Here is a 16,003-nt window from a genome sequence, read left to right as displayed (position 1 = left end):
CTGATCAGCAGTTACTGGAAGGTGTTGAAGCAGGTTCGACCAGTTACCAAATCCATGGGCTAACTTACTTTTTTCCACCAGCACTGTGGAATGTTTATTGGGTGTGTTCAATAAAGACACGAAAGATTATAAAATTGTGTAACATTAGCTTAAGTGCATTGAAGACCAGATATTTTATGACTAATTCAGAAAACAGAGAGTCCAAAGAGTTCACATACTTTTTCTTGCCACTGTATTTCTTGAAGAAAATCTTATTTTAAAATCATACCAAGGAATATAATCTTCTGTCTTCACTGCCAAACTTCATAGGAATTAAGTATTTTTTCTGTTCAGTGTGTGAAGGGGGAAAAAAAACCTTGTTGTTACAGTTGTTACAGTGGATGTGATAATTTAGAGTTGACCACTTAACTTTCGAAAAATGAAAGTGTCTGAAATGGTGAGTTCAAGCTTTGCTACATAAGGGACATGATGCATCAGTACTCCTACCACTGGCGTCAGATGCCCTTATTTTTGGCTGCCCATCCGATAAAACTCAATACTCAGGGGGTGACTCTTCTTTGACCGTGTAGCTTGTTTCACCTCTCCTCCCTGGTGAGACTATCTTTGGTTTTAGATCCTCTTGCTAATCCAAAAGTGATTATCTTGATTACAAACATAAGGGCAAACCATAAGCTGTGCACACTTATCCATGTCTCCATAGAAACCTCAAGATCTCCTTCGGCTAAACTAATTGTCTGGATGTGACGGACATTTGCGTTCTTTTATCTCTTTGAAAATTGCTGGATTCTTTTTTATCAGTGCCATGCATCATCGGTATGCGAATGATCTCATGCTGTTTTCCATCTTCTGTCGTTCTGTATCAAGTTCTAACTTGCAGACTTTTCCCTTCCTTTGAAACAATGCTTGTAACCCCTGCAGTGCGACATGAAGATTATACACACACGCAGAGATGAGACAAAGGCAGTGAGTTTCATCTCAAGTCACAAATAAGTCTCAAATTTTGGCTATGAAGTCCTGAGTCAAGCCCATTAAAAATGTAACTGTTAGACGTCAGATCTGTTGTCAGGGACTTGAGTTAAAGTTGATTTGGTACACTCTTTTTAAAAAGAAAACTCTTTATCTTTCGACCAGAGGGGAGGATACCGGGTCATTTCAAGGCTAAAGGTTAAAGGTCTAAGTGGAGTCACGAGCTTCTGGTGTGAAAGAGGAACTACAAGTCTTTTTTCATTTTGTCACATCCAGTCTAAAGTCATCCGATTCGTCGCTCCAGGCGCTCCACTCAAGCTGTTATATGTGACTTGAGTCCACACCTTGGCACATACAGGATGCACGCACAAATAGATACTTCTTTTCGTTTAGCCAATAAACAGTATTGACTCAGTTTAGTTTTCCGCTTGTTCTGTTTTTTTTATTTGCACACTCACACAGATAAATAACAGTGTTTTCCTTGAAGCAAAACGACCACATTAGTCTAAACATCCGCTCACTGAGCTCTATAGAACAGGGGCTGTATTCACAAAGCTGCTAAGAATAAGAGCATGGATCTAGGATTACTGTTCAAGTCACATGTACATTTCAGATTGACTGAGGTGGTGAAATGCTCTACCTCTATTCTTGGATACATTAGATTCATTTTATGAATACAGACCGAGCTATAGAGTTAAAAATTTAAATCATCTTCTGGTCCAAAATGCACATTTCACACATGTATGTTTTAACACATAGGCCTGCACAAACCAACACGCACACACACACATACACACACACACGAATGTACAAACACACAAACACACATTCTCTCTCCACTGTGAACTATGATACCGTCAATACTTCTGGTCCAGTGTCCTTACTTTGATAGGAGACTGTTTACATGGATCCATATTGCTGTCAGTACTAGCTGGTCACATCCATCACAGGTTTACTCTAACTTTGGTTTCACATTCAATATGTTTGTTTACGTATGATATAGCTTATGAGTCTATAAAAGCACTTGTCATCAGGAGTCTGGACACATTTTGACTCAAATATACACATAGTGTATGAGATGATGGTAGATTCAGAAACAGAGAACTGCAGGGCTACAATGTGGAATGTTTGCAAACTACATTAGGAGTCATTAAATGTGCTGCTTCTACGAGCACAGTGACAGTGTGGGGTCAGATCAGAGTCTGAATGCATGGGTATTGCCATCGTTCTCCTTGTACAGTACCTGCTTTTAACTATTGATGTTTATTCTATGCAGTGTCTGTTTCCCCTGCCTTCCCTATCTGTTTGACCCCTGTGGGGCTAACCTGAGCTGGTCTGTGTTCCCCTAAGATGGCAGCGATCAGAGCCTCCGGTGCAGTCACCCCACTACCTGGAGACACAGGGCTGCGAGGACTGAGCGGGCTGATGGAGGGGGACGGCACAGGGTCGGGGGAGACCAGCCGTTCCTTCTTAGCAGCAGAGCAGGGTGAGTGGCTTCGTGTCTGGCTTTCTTTTGAGCGAGGACAGAGGCTGAGGCCCTGTAGGGAGGGGAGGGGGTTGGAGGAAAGAGCGGGAACAGCAGGGCTGCGGCTGCGCCGGTGGCGATGGTGGTGTTTGCCAGTTTTAGGGCTCGGGCTGCGGGAGTTTGGAGCCAGCAGGACAAGAGTGCTGTCATCTTCTGAGCTGACATCAGAGCTGTCAGAGCGTTGCATGGTGGGGCTGTGGGCTGGTATCTTGATCTGTTGAGGATGGAGGAGCAAGCGTGCTAAAAGGAAACTGTATGACCAATCGTACGTGGGCACACTCCATTACAAGCCAAAGTCCAGCATTCAAAATATTACTGAAGTAAAAGTAAAAGTACAAACCTATTATCAGCAAAATGTACTTGAAATATCAAAAGTGCTCACTGTGCAGCAGAATGTCCACTGTCAGTGTTATATTATTATATATTATGTAATTGAGTTATTGGCATGATATTTTGTAAACTGATCATATGTATAATCTCAAAGACATGCAGGACAAATAAAAAGTACAATGTTTCCCTCTGAAATGTGGTGGAGTAGAAGTATATTATACCATAAATTAATAATAATCTGACCATTATTTTTTTTGATTAATCGTTTAGCCCATAAAATATGAGGAAATCATAAAAACCTTCCACTCACAATTCCCCAAAGCCCAAAACTTCAGTTATGATTCAGATATCAGTTTATTTTCATGGAAGACAAATGATATTCACATTTTAAAAGCTGCAGTCGGAGAATCTTTGCTTTTTAAACGATTGAGAACAATTAAACAATTATCAAAATATTTGCCGATTCATTTTCTGTCAATTAACTAATCGATTAATTGACAAAATCATTTCAGATCTGGGTACAATGTCTCTATGTATTTAAGTAAATGAACCACTGATTAATTAGATAATTGAACAGTGTGACAGTTTGGGGAAGGCCCCTTTTATATTTCAATATGATGCAGGAAGCCAGGTCCATAAAGAACTGGTTTTTGCAGTTTGGGGTGCAAGAATTCGACTGGCCTGCAGGGAACGCTGACCTTATCTCTCAACATCAGTGACTTCACTGCTGTGTCCCTGCAGCCAGGTGCCATAATTTTGAGTATAACCTTTACAGAAAAACCAAGGCTGTTTAAACATAATATGAATACCTACTTTTAGAGTGAGATGTTCAACAGTCAGATGTGGGACTTAAGTTTGGGTGTCCACATAGTTTTGGCCAAGTAGTGTATCCATTCATAAAGATAAAGGCGTAAGGCTGCAACTTCTTTCCCCTCTGACTTTTGTTACCTGAATGGGTGTTGACAATCCAACAATACTGTTCATATTATTGCTGTAGTAACCCAGGATGTATTCACAGTCGTCTCTTGGCAAATCTTCATCTGAAAATGTCACCTGGAGAGAGAGGAGGAGAAAAAAAACGGTTCAACTGTTAGTTCAGCTGTGGCACAAAAAATACATCCGTGAATTTCAGTGTCTGACACACCTGTGTTGCGTGCTCTCCCTTGGCCCACACATACGCCTGGTAATCTTTGTGGTGTCTGAATCCAACCTGTGCAGAAAGAAATTATGGCCACAACTGTACATTTTGTCACAAGGAGTCAAATTGTAAGAATTTATCTTGAGCTTGTTGAGAGATTTTATAACAAAGTTCCTTGTGGGTGTGAATCAGGACGATAATTAATCAATAATTACCTTGTATATTGCTACCCAGTCCCATGAGCTGCGCTGATAAGTGGATACAACAGTGAATCTGACCGTAGCATCTGAGACTTTACACCACTCTTTGTTTACCTGCAGCTCCACCAGGGGCATTTCCACCTTGAATGGGAACTAGAAGAAAAGAGCATGTGGTACATTAATATAACAAAAAATCGTAATAAGTAATAAAACTATACAAAGAGAAATGTAACAAAGACATGGCGCTAAGATTGGGGAAAATTTGTAAAATATTGTCTCACATGAAGGGAAAACAGGGCAGAAACAGGCTTGTGGTCACTGATGGTGTAGCCCATGTGACTTCTGTATGTGTGCTGCGTCACTTTAGTTGCCCCACCCAACCATGAGGTCAGACCCCGCTGCAGTGCTGCATTGTGGGTAGGAACTGGGGAGCCGGTACGTCGAAGGCGCCAGAGGATGCGATCGGTCCAGGCAGGTTTCCTTTTCTTAGCGCTGACACAAGAGAAGCCAAAAGAGACAGATGGTGATAGCGGCGGGCAGCAAGTTTCACAGGTTCAAGCCTGACTTCTGTCGATGTATTAAATCTATAACAATAAGTTTGTGATGGAGGCGACTGAACAAACCTGGTGTCGTACGTATGAGTGCCCACATCGAACTTATAAGTAGGTGGAAATTTGAGTTGTCCCTCCATGAAGCCCTCCAGGATGGACTCTGTGTTTTTGGCCATGTTGAGCTGCAGAGAAAACAGACGACAGGGAGAAAAAAAACAGAGCAGGCCACATGCCAGGATGATTTTTGATCCAGCCTGACAGAAGCTGATGTTTGTTCATTTTGTGCTACAGTGCCCTCTGTTGGTCGAGGTTTTGCGAGACAAACAGGTGGTGTAAAGCCTTCCAGAAAACTCCATATGTCTCTGTTAACACGTGAATGTTTTGAAATGCTGAAGGTGCCTCACCTGATCCCGCTCCCACAGAAGAGGCAGCTTGTTGCTGTCGATGGCACATTTCACCACGTGGATGTCATAGTCTTCAATACGGAAGTTTAAATCTCCAAACCAAAACACAACACTGTGGACAGGAAAAAAATACCCCAAAATATACTGTTGTGACATTTTAATTTACTCACAAAATTCACAACGCATAAACGGGACTTTTAAGCTTTATCATGTTATATCACCTCTTAAGATTTGTTCATTATCGGTGAATGTCTGAAACTGAGCACTTTTATGAACTAATATGTGGGACATTTATCTGTTAATAAAGCTGAATGATGGTGTGCACCTTTTTATGGGTGGTCCAAATGATGTAATAATGATGTCACTCACTCGTGGTCCAGTACACCAGTGGCAGTCCCGCCTTCAAACTGCTGCTGCTGCAGGATGCTCTCAAAGTCCTCCATCCGCTGCTCCAGGTTCCTCATGTGAGCTGGCAGGTGACAGTTGAGAAAGCACACCGGGTGGCCAAACACTGTCATCCTCGCACTGACACCCCCTTTATTCCCCTTAGAGCGAGAGGAAAGGGCGAAGAGAGGACACAGTGAGAAACAGATCCCTTATGCATAGCGTCTTTAAAATGAATTAATAAAAAAAAAACACAGGCATGTATCAACAACCAGATCTGTGTTCAGGGACAAGGTCGTGTTTTTTTTTTTGTTTTTTTTTCCCGCTACTGAGTCACAGAACCAGAAAGCCAGACAGCCTGCTGCTGCACTGACCTCAAAGAGAAGGAGACTGCACCAGCAGCAGCCAGGGGTGATGCTGACATCAACACGCACGGGAAGGTCACACACACACTGACATATGCACCCACGCATGCACACGCCTGCTGGCGGGAGGGAGCCCACACGCCACCTTTCAACACCACAGCCCATCCCTCCTAAAGCCCACCGACACAAACCCACCAACACCGTTCTTCCAACGTGATAAATCTCTGAGCAGGATTCAGAGCATCTCCCTTCAATGCGTAGCACGTACCCAATATCCCCCAAGTCCTGTGCGTGTGCTCTCTGTCTGCACGCCTCTGAGGAATGGAAGGTGGCAGAATTTAGAGAAAACCAGCAGCAGCACTCCTTGCATGCGCTGGGACGCCACCTAAACAGATGGGATGGATGAAAAATAATAAATTGATAAGCTGAACTGTATCTTTTATGACACAGAAAGGATGAGAGTAAAACAACATGTTTAACGTCCTACTGACCAAAACATATCCAAAAGGGCTAAGTGTGTCCATGCAAAGCTCACTCCACTGGTCTGAAAAAAGAACATCCTTCAGCCTCTTGTTTATCATGGAGTTGACCTCCTGGAGTCTGGAAAGTAGAGAAACATTGGAAATGAGACATTAATAAAGAGGACAGTGAGGGGTAACAGGAGGGGATGGATGAAAATGAACACAGATGAGTGAGTGGGCGCTCCGGCTGTCTCCCTTGCACCGCTGAGCCTGGACGACATACTTGCTTACCCGATGATGAACATGTCAACGCTCCCATCTGACACATTTGGTCCAAACAGAGAAGTGATGTCATCGGGGGGGACAGCTGATCCCACGTTCCATGTGACAATATACACCCTGCAAAAGAATGGAAACAGTGGAAATGCTGCATTCGATTTAAGTACCATATACTGCAGCGTGAAAGAGGACGTAATCTGTGCTGTAATCCTCAGGGAAATAGCTTTCATCAGTGTTTCTGTATATAGAAAAAAGATAAGCACAATTAAGCACCTCTTTGTACCTCGATGATGACTCAGTATTGTGTGTGTGTGTGTGTGTGTGTGTGTGTGTGTGCTTGGGTGAGTATAAGGAGAGAAAAAAGATGGATCTAATTGTCCTTCAAAATTAACTACCAGCCACACACACACACTACTTCATCAGAGAAACAACTCATTAAGGCTGCAGCTTTTTTGTACTCATTTATTTATTTATTTTAGTAGTAATTAATCTTGTCATCTGCTCCATTAATTGTTTAACTGTTTGTCTATAAAAAGTAAGAAAATATGGAAAAATGTCCATCACAATTTCCATCCTAAAACTCAACATGTCAAATAAAGAAAAGCAAACAAACTGGAACCAGCAAATTTTTGGCATTTTTGCTTGAAAAATCAAATGAACTTATTTTACAAATATCTTAGATTATTTTATTGTATTTGTAATTGCTTTATTTGTTATTCTCTTCTTTGCTATTCTCCTCCCTATTTGTTTTAATAATTTATCATTGTTATATTTTCATCATTTTTATTTCTTGTGTGCATTAGTCTCAAATTGTTTTATTGTGGACATGTTGTATTGTCTTATGATCAGCTTGTCGTCATTTATAAAGCACTCTGAATTGCACTGACCTGTGTGAAAGGTGCTATAAAAATAAAGTTTGATTTCATTAAATGAACTAATTCTTTCAGCTCTACAACTCTTAGCATTTTAGCTGGTTGCTATCTGGATTTGTGATTTCTGCTATTACAAGAAAACTGTTTTATCAGAAGATATGCTGTAGATACTAAGATAGGTTTCCAAATTCTTACGTTACAGTGATGGACTATGTTTTTAACACAAGCATTTGATGCTGTTATAAAAGAAAACTAATGGCGGAGTTTATATGCTTATGACTTTGGATGTAAAGTACATGGGATTTGTTGTTAATGGGCTAAAACGAGAAAAATCATCACTATAGTTAACCCCTAATCTAGGTGATAGGAAATATGTCTGGTAAGTGTAACAGTAGGACAGCCGGGGGTTGCTGCCATCTGAAGAACTTTCGGCATATTTCATCCTTCATATAAACACAGTTCTATGAATTTAAAGTATATTTACGAGCAGCCATTGTTTATGGGGGAAGAACACAACAGAAGTACGGCATGCCTCTGGGAAGGCTGCCAACAAAATATGGCTGTGTCACTCTGTCAGGTTCATAAAGCTCTTAGTGAAATTTGCAGCTTTGATTCATGTGACATGGTCTGGCACACATCAGCTTTCTTACAGCCACTGACTGCAGGACAGCTACTGCAGCTGTATTAGACATAACAGGGAACAACAGTCACAGTGGTAAAGAACAGAATCATTTAAAGCTGGCAAAAGCTGGAAGTGACAAAAAGGTAGACTACGTGAGAATGTTTTAATAAAGGTGTAATTATTTGCCTCACCTGAAGTCATTATTCTCTCCCCCTTGCTTCTCGGACTGCACTCGACTCTGTGTTGAGCTCCCAGTTGAGGGGGTCCTCTGTGACTGAGGACTGAGGCTTGGTTTGGGGCTGAGGCTGATGGGTAGGTTGGGGTTGTGCTGGGGCAGGCTGGGAGTGGGACTCAGGTAAGGCTGGCTGGTGTAAGACTGAGGGCTGTGGGGACTCTGAGGACTGTGAAGAGGGAAGGAGGACTCTGTCGGGGAATGCGACAGGATGTTGGCACTCTGAGGTCCTGGGATGCAGACTGGGATCAAATCTATTTCCTTGGAGGGGTCCACTGAGATTCTGGTCGGCTTTGGAGCAGCTTTAGTTCCAAGAGCTGTCGGTCTTGGCCGGCTTATGCTTGTCAGTGCTGCTGGAGATTTTGCGTGCCCTGACTGCATTTGCTCTGTCACTTTCACAGGTATGACTGCAGCCTGGATGGGGCTCAATCCAGACTGTTTCTTGAGCACCTCTGACGGGCTGATGAGAGGTGACTCCTGTATTGCAAGCTGTGGAGGTAAACGTTGACTGTTTCCAATCAACGCGCAGGGTCCAGGCTGCACTTTGGGCCCACAAGGGTCAGGGCTGATTTGTTTCTGCTGCATGCGATCCATCAACCTGCAATGTGCATCATGTGGTTGATCATAAAACAACATGACCTGATTCTTGTCTGTGTGAGATAAAAAAAACAAAAAAAACAAGATAGTGAAGCTTTGCAGCGAGTGTATTAATGACATAAGTGACTTTTGCATTCTTTGCTTATAACCATGTCTCCAACCTGTCTGCACTTAGATCACAAAACCTCTACATTTAATAGTGGCTGTGTGGTACACAGGTACACAAGAGCACAGGATGTTCCTGCAGTGAGTGGAAGCTGAGAGAATGCATCACTTTATATTGAGCACCTGTCCACATCATGCTCCGCAGGCATCACTGATGATGTTATCATGAGCCGGCAACTGGGATGAGGAACTAACTTTGGACATGCGTCCTGGATTACACCCTTGTTGCTCAGCAATGTTAATTACCCCCTGACCCTGTTACAAAGCCATTTGATCTGATTCTCTCACTTAAAAAAACAGGAAACTCAGGTCAGCCTGCAGGGATGCATTGGATGCTGCAGATAATGAAACAGATCACACAATATCAACAGATACAGAAGGCCACAAGGTGGAGGGTGCCTGACATGGTAGGAGGACAGGAGCCACCCACCATTTTGTTTATGTTCCCTCCCACACAGAAATTGAACACCTCTTTTAAGTATTCATGACATGCAAATTAGGGTCTCTTTGTATCTGAGAAATTCATGTGACCATAGTAGTAATCTGCAAAACAGAGCGTATCAGAGTGTAATGGTGATCATTCAAGTTTGTATTATATCCACTTTAAAAGTGAAAATGCAACTTTCAGAGCTTAAATACCTTAAGAAAAACAGGCCTTTTCCACATTTCATAGTCCATCAGCCTGCAAATCTGAATGACAGCCCCGTTATCTACAGAGGTACAAGCCTGGACTCATGAGCAACACCACAAAGCATCATTTTACATTCAGAATCAACAGAAACACATAGCTGCATTGACTGCAGTGTCTCACAGATCTCGTGAAAACATGTCTTACCTTTCATGCGTTTTTTTTTTTAATTTCTATTTCCAAGGTGAACCGCAAAGGTGATCTCACAAATTCACAGAGGGGAAAAGCATCAGTCTCCTATACGTCTCGTACACCAATCAACGCGACAGGACGATCACACACAGGCGAGAGCAGGATCGATTTGCGGTCCGGATACAGACCGACCCAGCCAGCCTGCAGGACAGTTGCGACTCGTCGGTACCCGTGGACAAGTGGACGTCTCCGTCGCGGTGCAGACCGCCGCTCCGCCGGGCTGTCAGGGCAGGAGGCGGTCGCGCTTGGTGCGTGCAGACTCTTGCATATTGATGTTTGTGCTATAGGCTACCTTATCATACTTATTATCTCTGTCTATAGCGCAGCACAGTTGGACGGAGTAAATTTGCACTTCTCGGTCAGCGAACCGCCTGCACCTCCAGCACACCGACCCATCACGCGCGCCCACGGTGCAGCTCTTGCTCTCTCTCTCTCTTTCTCTCTCTTTCTCTGTGCACTCTGGGTAAAACATGTGAGCACCTGGGAGGGGGGGCGGGTAGAGCAGGAGAGGCTAAACAAAAATCTGCTGCCAGAGAGCAGCCGGCCAGAAATCTGTCCCATCAGTGACGCATTAATCTGGCATTAGTGCGTCACTGATAAGGAGAATTGATCAGCATGCCAATAATTAAATTTCACTTTGGCAAGGCTACCTATGTGTTCCCTCTGTGATATCTTTACAGCAGCTGGGCTGGATTGTAATTATTAAGTTACATTTGAGTGGAGACTGTGTTAAACATAAGTTGATTCGGTGCTCAGTTAGTTTTGGTCATACTAAATACACACAACAGGTTTTTTTTTGGTACCACTTGTGATTATTTATTATGAAAAGTAGCTTTCATTCTGACACTACCTTTTAAGGTACATAAATTATTCAGTGTATTGTGTTACATTGTGTCTATATGTCTCTATTAGAGAAGCTGGTGCAGTTACAGTCATTTCATGAAGCCTTAGTATTACAGGAGCACTCCAGCAAAAGAAGGGTTGCAACACAACCTTTCTGTAACCCGCTGATGACATCACCAGGGTCACTTTCCAACACTTAAGAAAAGTACCCACAGAGAAACAGAAAACATTATTCAGTGTGTGCAACTGGAATAACAAAAATGCATCTGACCTTTTTCACAGGATAGGTACTATTCCTCAAAACGAGTAAACTTAATGTAAAATCAGTGCAGTGCCCCTTTAACTTTATACATCCCACATGCAGTCAGCACAAATCTAGATTTTCATAACAAAGTCTTGGTAAAATAGTTTCAAATAAAACATGAGAAGTTGCTGAATATGATACAATGCCATTTGTAACCTCCATGGTCTCTTCCTGATTTAACCATAAACATAAAATGTTTTTATATCTACTTTAACATTAAATTAAACCATCAATTATAGTCAGAGCATGACATAAGAATGGATATTTATTCTTATTATTATTATTTAAATGTGACTTTAATACTCACACAGTCGGGCCCTCAACAGCATCATCATACATTTTGTTCCTAGATTCTCTACGGCTCTGACTGGGATTAATGCAGATGTGTAATCTCAGTGGAATGCACTGATCCTAAGCGCCAGCTGTCCACTGAGAGCACATAGACACCCATAAATCCCAGCTAACACGTAAACCAGTACAAATACTACACATTAGACACTGTGCATTCACATTCACATTCGCATTCACATAATGCATCAGCTGGACAGATCAAATACTTAACCTTTTCCCTCATGGCAAATGTAGGTTAACAGAGAAAATGTAAATATTTAGTCGAGAAAAAAAAAGGTGCATATTATTGTGTCATCTTATGTTAATGTGTGTTTTGATTGTACAAATTGAAATCACACGTTAGGTACTGTCTGACTTCTTAAAAGTCTACAGCCGCTTTTTGGTTTTGACCAGGCCTTTCTCCACCAGGCAGCGGTAGAACTCCTGGATGTATGTGTACACACACTTCCAGTCGGGCTCTTTCATCCGGACTAAATCATCAGCGTCCAGCAGAGGGGGGCAGCCTGCCATCCTCCTGCAGACAAAGAGTCAGCGTCACTGAAAAACCACTTGAGACAAGTACTGACATAGAAAGTATGTGGTCAAAATTGTAAAGTCGCTGTGCTCTCATGTGCAATTTACTGCCGCAGCTTATTCCAGACAAGATACATGTGCTTCGTCATATAAGGAGTGAGAGCTCACTCTGCAGTGCTGAAAGCCAGCTGGAAGTTTTCCCTGTGCGAGTTGGGGTTGAGGATGGAGTACTCGAACGCATCAGGGAAGAACCGATGCACCAAGGCACAGAAGGCTATGCCATCTTTCCAACTTGAGGAGAAGTTCCGGATGTCCACCCCCTGTTTCATACCAAAGGACAGTTTAGAAGAAATTGTGGCAAAGAATGAGACATATAGGTCAGATCTATGTAAAGCTCCACAGGGCAATAATTCACAGACAGTCAGGGCATGTTTACCTCATATGGCTCCGTTTTGGCCCTGCACCAATCCAGAAGCATTTGTTTGACATTTTTAGCGTTGGGTACTGCAACAGGACATTCCTGGGCTGAGGCTGCAGTGGGACTGGCCTGGCTGAGGAGAGGAAACAAAGATACGCACTGGATATTCAGAAAGTATGGCTTACATCATCCTTTAACTTGGCAAGTGTTACGCACGACAGAAGTTTTTTTTTTTTCCCTTGGGTGGGTGAGATTACTAGAGAGGATAAACAAAAAACTTTTACTTTGCAGAAGTCGGGCTCCCATTAGAAGACACTGATGCTTACACGCATGAGTAGACACAGTACATTAATATAAATGGAATTTCCTACAATAACATAGTCCACAAACACTGGGTAAACATTTGGTGTCTGTGGATACAACTTTATGGGGGACAAAAATGCCATGAGTACGAATGAATGAATGAATGAATGAATGAATGAATAAATAAATAAATGTAACATTTTTCTCCCCTTCACAACTTAAATTTCAAAAATTGCCAAACATAATTTTATACAAAAGGAAGCTTGTTTGTGGGAGTGCCTTGTATTAAATGAATGCTTTATCTGTTCAGATCTGTTGGTGGCCAAACATGCAAAAATTGACCAAACGAAATGTTCCACTGTGCTGAAATGTGACTCACCTGCCTGCTGACCTGTTGAAGGGAGTGGAGGCTGATGGAGAGGTCTGGCCTGTTGTTCCTAAAAAGATGCAGAGATTTAAACTGTTATCAAAAAGAAGTTTACAGAGTAGAATATATTCATGAGCTTTACGCTGTGAATCAGACTCACTGTTTGTTGATGGCTGGTTCATGGAAGCTCTGCCTATGCTGACAGCTGCGTCTGTTGTCCCTCCTTTGCTCAGAACCTGCTGCTTCAAGTCCTGCTGCCTCGCCCCTCGGTCCTGCTCCCGTTTATCTGATGACGGACGGTGGAGAGTTTAGAAAGCAAGCAAAGCATCAGAGGAGTAATGCAGATATCACTTATGGCATCAGAGTAGATGGTTTCTTCAGCTTTTACCTCTCTTTTTCTTGAGCAGTTCCCTCAATGCAACACGAATCGTTCGTCTCTCTTCGAAATCTGTTGCATCGTCCAGCTAAAAACCAACAGGTTAAAAAACATGGAAACTCAGCATAGCATTTCTTATTATTATTATTTTATTATTTTAGAAAAAAAAAAAAAATTCCCATCCCATTCACATGTAAACAAGGGAAGTGAAGCCAGTCTCTTTGTGCACTGTTTGCATTATAGATGATGATGATATTTTGGTCAGCTGACGACCAAATTTCCCTTCTATGATGGTGAGAAATCAGCCATTGGCTCACCATTTTGTTGAGAACCTCTTCATCCTCAATAGCAGCCAGTTTTTCGCTGGTCAACGAAGCTGCCCCACCATCGGTTTTTGACTCCATGTCTGAGGAGTATATCTGGTTGGGTTGCGTGACAACGCAGCTCTGAAAGACGGAAAGTAAACATGCATAAACACATGAGGCTGTGAGAAGTGAGAGGATATTTTGAAAAAGCGACCCTTACCTTTCTGACAGGTTTGCAACAACTTGGATTCAATAATCAAATATTTATCAAGACTGGATATGTCTGAATTTTATAAGCAGACCAGATAATGACCTATTATTTACAATATATGAAGTGGAAACCTCACACATAGCATAAAGACCACGTCTGTTCTACTTACAGTCTGCTGAGTAATTCAAATATAAACATTTGTGTGAGTCTTAACAGCCACAAACTGAGGAGCCATGCAAAGCCATGTGTTTGTCTTACTGGAGTACCCCTCAGTGTATCTCAGCAACTGGCTGAGTGCGGCACAGAAGGGGCAAAAGCACGTACAAATATAGTAATATAGTGGAACGAGACCATTACGAGAAGAATCTGATAACAGCGTGAAACTATGTGCTCAGACAAATGGAAAAATGAGCTGAGGTAAAGCTTCATGACACAAGACCTGAAAAATAAAGTAATAACATGGGAAAAATAGAAATTCAGATCAGGTTTTTTTGGCTGTTGAGGTGCAGTGTCACTCACCTGTTTATGGGATGTAATCTTGGGTGTTTGGTGGCGGTCTTTGGGCTTCTCAGAAGTTTTCAGCGCTCTCCTCTGATCTCCTCAACACCCCCTTTAGACTTGTCTGCAGAGCTGTGAGAGCTCAGGCCTGGCATCACACCTCTCACCGCAGCGCTTCATAAGGATTCACGTTTGGAGAGCGAGTGGAGGTGGCTTACAAGAACCACCCAAGATGGGAAGAAGGAGGAGGATGAAAAAGAGGAGGAGGAGGAGGAGAAGGAGGGAGAAACCCATCAGGTCCTCATCCATCAGTCTTTGTCTCGCCTCCATTTGTCACTACTGGATCTTGAATAGATGATGTCATGTGAACTTTATGAGGCCTTTCCTCAGCTAAACTCTGAAGGGGTTAACAAGGACAAAAAAGTGAGGAGCACTGCCTTATTCAGGCAAAATGCACTGCTGACTAGTAAAGCCTTATTACAGAGGCAGAGGAATCTCTAAAAGGGAGTACAGAGCACACATATGCATGCATGCATAAGCACGCACACACACACACACACACACACACACACACACACAAACACACTCTCTGTCACACACAAACACTCTCTCTCACACACACACACACACACACACACACACACACACACACACACACACACACACACACACACACCTGTGGCAGAAAACACACAATGAACTTTCAGCTCCAGCACTGATTATTTTGTATTTAATTCTAAGTTTAAGAAGATTTAGAGAAAGCTCTAATTAATCAGAAAGCAGAGAAATCACTCCACCTAGTGGTGAACACTCATAACTGCTAAATTCAGTGTATTACAACATGCTGAGGTTTGGTAAACCCTTTTTTCACAGCAGATATTTTGACTTGTCATCGTAAGAGAAACACAGGTGCTCAGGTGTTCCATGAAGCCATGACAGTGTCACAGTGAACCAGCATGAACAACACCAGGACCCCGACACTGAAACAGTTAAATGAAATCCAGCCATTATTAATTTTATTATTTACACCTGAGCTTTTCCTGCTGCGACATGTGAAAACAAGGCCTATCCCTGTTCCTGTTATTTAATGCTATGAGATAAAAATGCCAAACATTTATCGGATCCATCTTTTCTATGTGACGAGTGAGGAGCTTTGCACTGTTGGTCCGACGAAACTGCTTTTTAAAGATTTTACCTCAGGTGCTTTCACATTATTTTTAGACATTTTATGGACTAAACAATTAATCAATTAATTGAGAAAATAGTGGCCAAATTCATTGAAAATTCAAATTATTGTAATTCATTTCAATTTCACCTTCCCAGTGTATAGTAAATTTAGTGAGATTAGTGAGGGGTTTCATGTGTGAACAGAACATGTAAATAGAGCATTTACAAATGTGAAACCTTGAATAAAAAACATAAACAACTTAAACCAAACTTTGTATAGGACACTAGCTTCAATGTTGAATCGACCTCAAATATGCTGGAGGTGTGACAGTGGAGTTATATAATTTGATGTAGGCAACAACTCTGACTCAGCACT

The 16,003-nt window shown here is 42.2% G+C and overlaps 2 protein-coding genes across 3 annotated transcripts; both read right to left on the bottom strand.

The window, feature by feature from the left end:
* Nucleotides 1-1,381: 1,381 nt before the first annotated feature.
* Nucleotides 1,382-10,393, bottom strand: inpp5ja (inositol polyphosphate-5-phosphatase Ja). 2 transcript variants are annotated; one of them, XM_023406449.2, is made up of 13 exons: nucleotides 9,927-10,393; nucleotides 8,289-8,927; nucleotides 6,616-6,723; nucleotides 6,355-6,463; nucleotides 6,132-6,248; nucleotides 5,484-5,659; nucleotides 5,115-5,226; nucleotides 4,783-4,892; nucleotides 4,441-4,651; nucleotides 4,175-4,312; nucleotides 3,966-4,031; nucleotides 3,770-3,874; nucleotides 1,382-2,705 (listed from the first exon to the last, which is right to left on the bottom strand). In XM_023406449.2, exons 2-13 carry the CDS (start codon nucleotides 8,921-8,923, stop codon nucleotides 2,235-2,237), a joined length of 2,358 nt encoding a protein of 785 aa, XP_023262217.1. In that variant the 5' UTR covers nucleotides 8,924-8,927; nucleotides 9,927-10,393; the 3' UTR covers nucleotides 1,382-2,234. The 2 variants fall into 2 exon arrangements, with proteins under 2 accessions (XP_023262217.1, XP_023262216.1); XM_023406448.2 differs by lacking the exon at nucleotides 9,927-10,393 and having other exon boundaries at nucleotides 8,289-8,975.
* A 971-nt stretch (nucleotides 10,394-11,364) lies between these two features.
* smtna (smoothelin a) lies at nucleotides 11,365-14,739 on the bottom strand. The gene is made up of 8 exons (XM_023406459.2): nucleotides 14,482-14,739; nucleotides 13,764-13,892; nucleotides 13,459-13,534; nucleotides 13,231-13,356; nucleotides 13,083-13,140; nucleotides 12,419-12,533; nucleotides 12,151-12,302; nucleotides 11,365-11,983 (listed from the first exon to the last, which is right to left on the bottom strand). Exons 2-8 carry the CDS (start codon nucleotides 13,848-13,850, stop codon nucleotides 11,836-11,838), a joined length of 762 nt encoding a protein of 253 aa, XP_023262227.1. The 5' UTR covers nucleotides 13,851-13,892; nucleotides 14,482-14,739; the 3' UTR covers nucleotides 11,365-11,835.
* Between the last annotated feature and the right edge of the window lie 1,264 nt (nucleotides 14,740-16,003).

Source organism: Seriola lalandi, unplaced genomic scaffold (assembly GCF_002814215.2).
Source record: "Seriola lalandi dorsalis isolate HSWRI2012SDOR001 ecotype SW California unplaced genomic scaffold, Sedor1 jcf7180002054309, whole genome shotgun sequence".
Lineage (NCBI taxonomy): Eukaryota > Metazoa > Chordata > Actinopteri > Carangiformes > Carangidae > Seriola > Seriola lalandi.
This window is presented reverse-complemented; position numbering and strand designations above follow the sequence as displayed.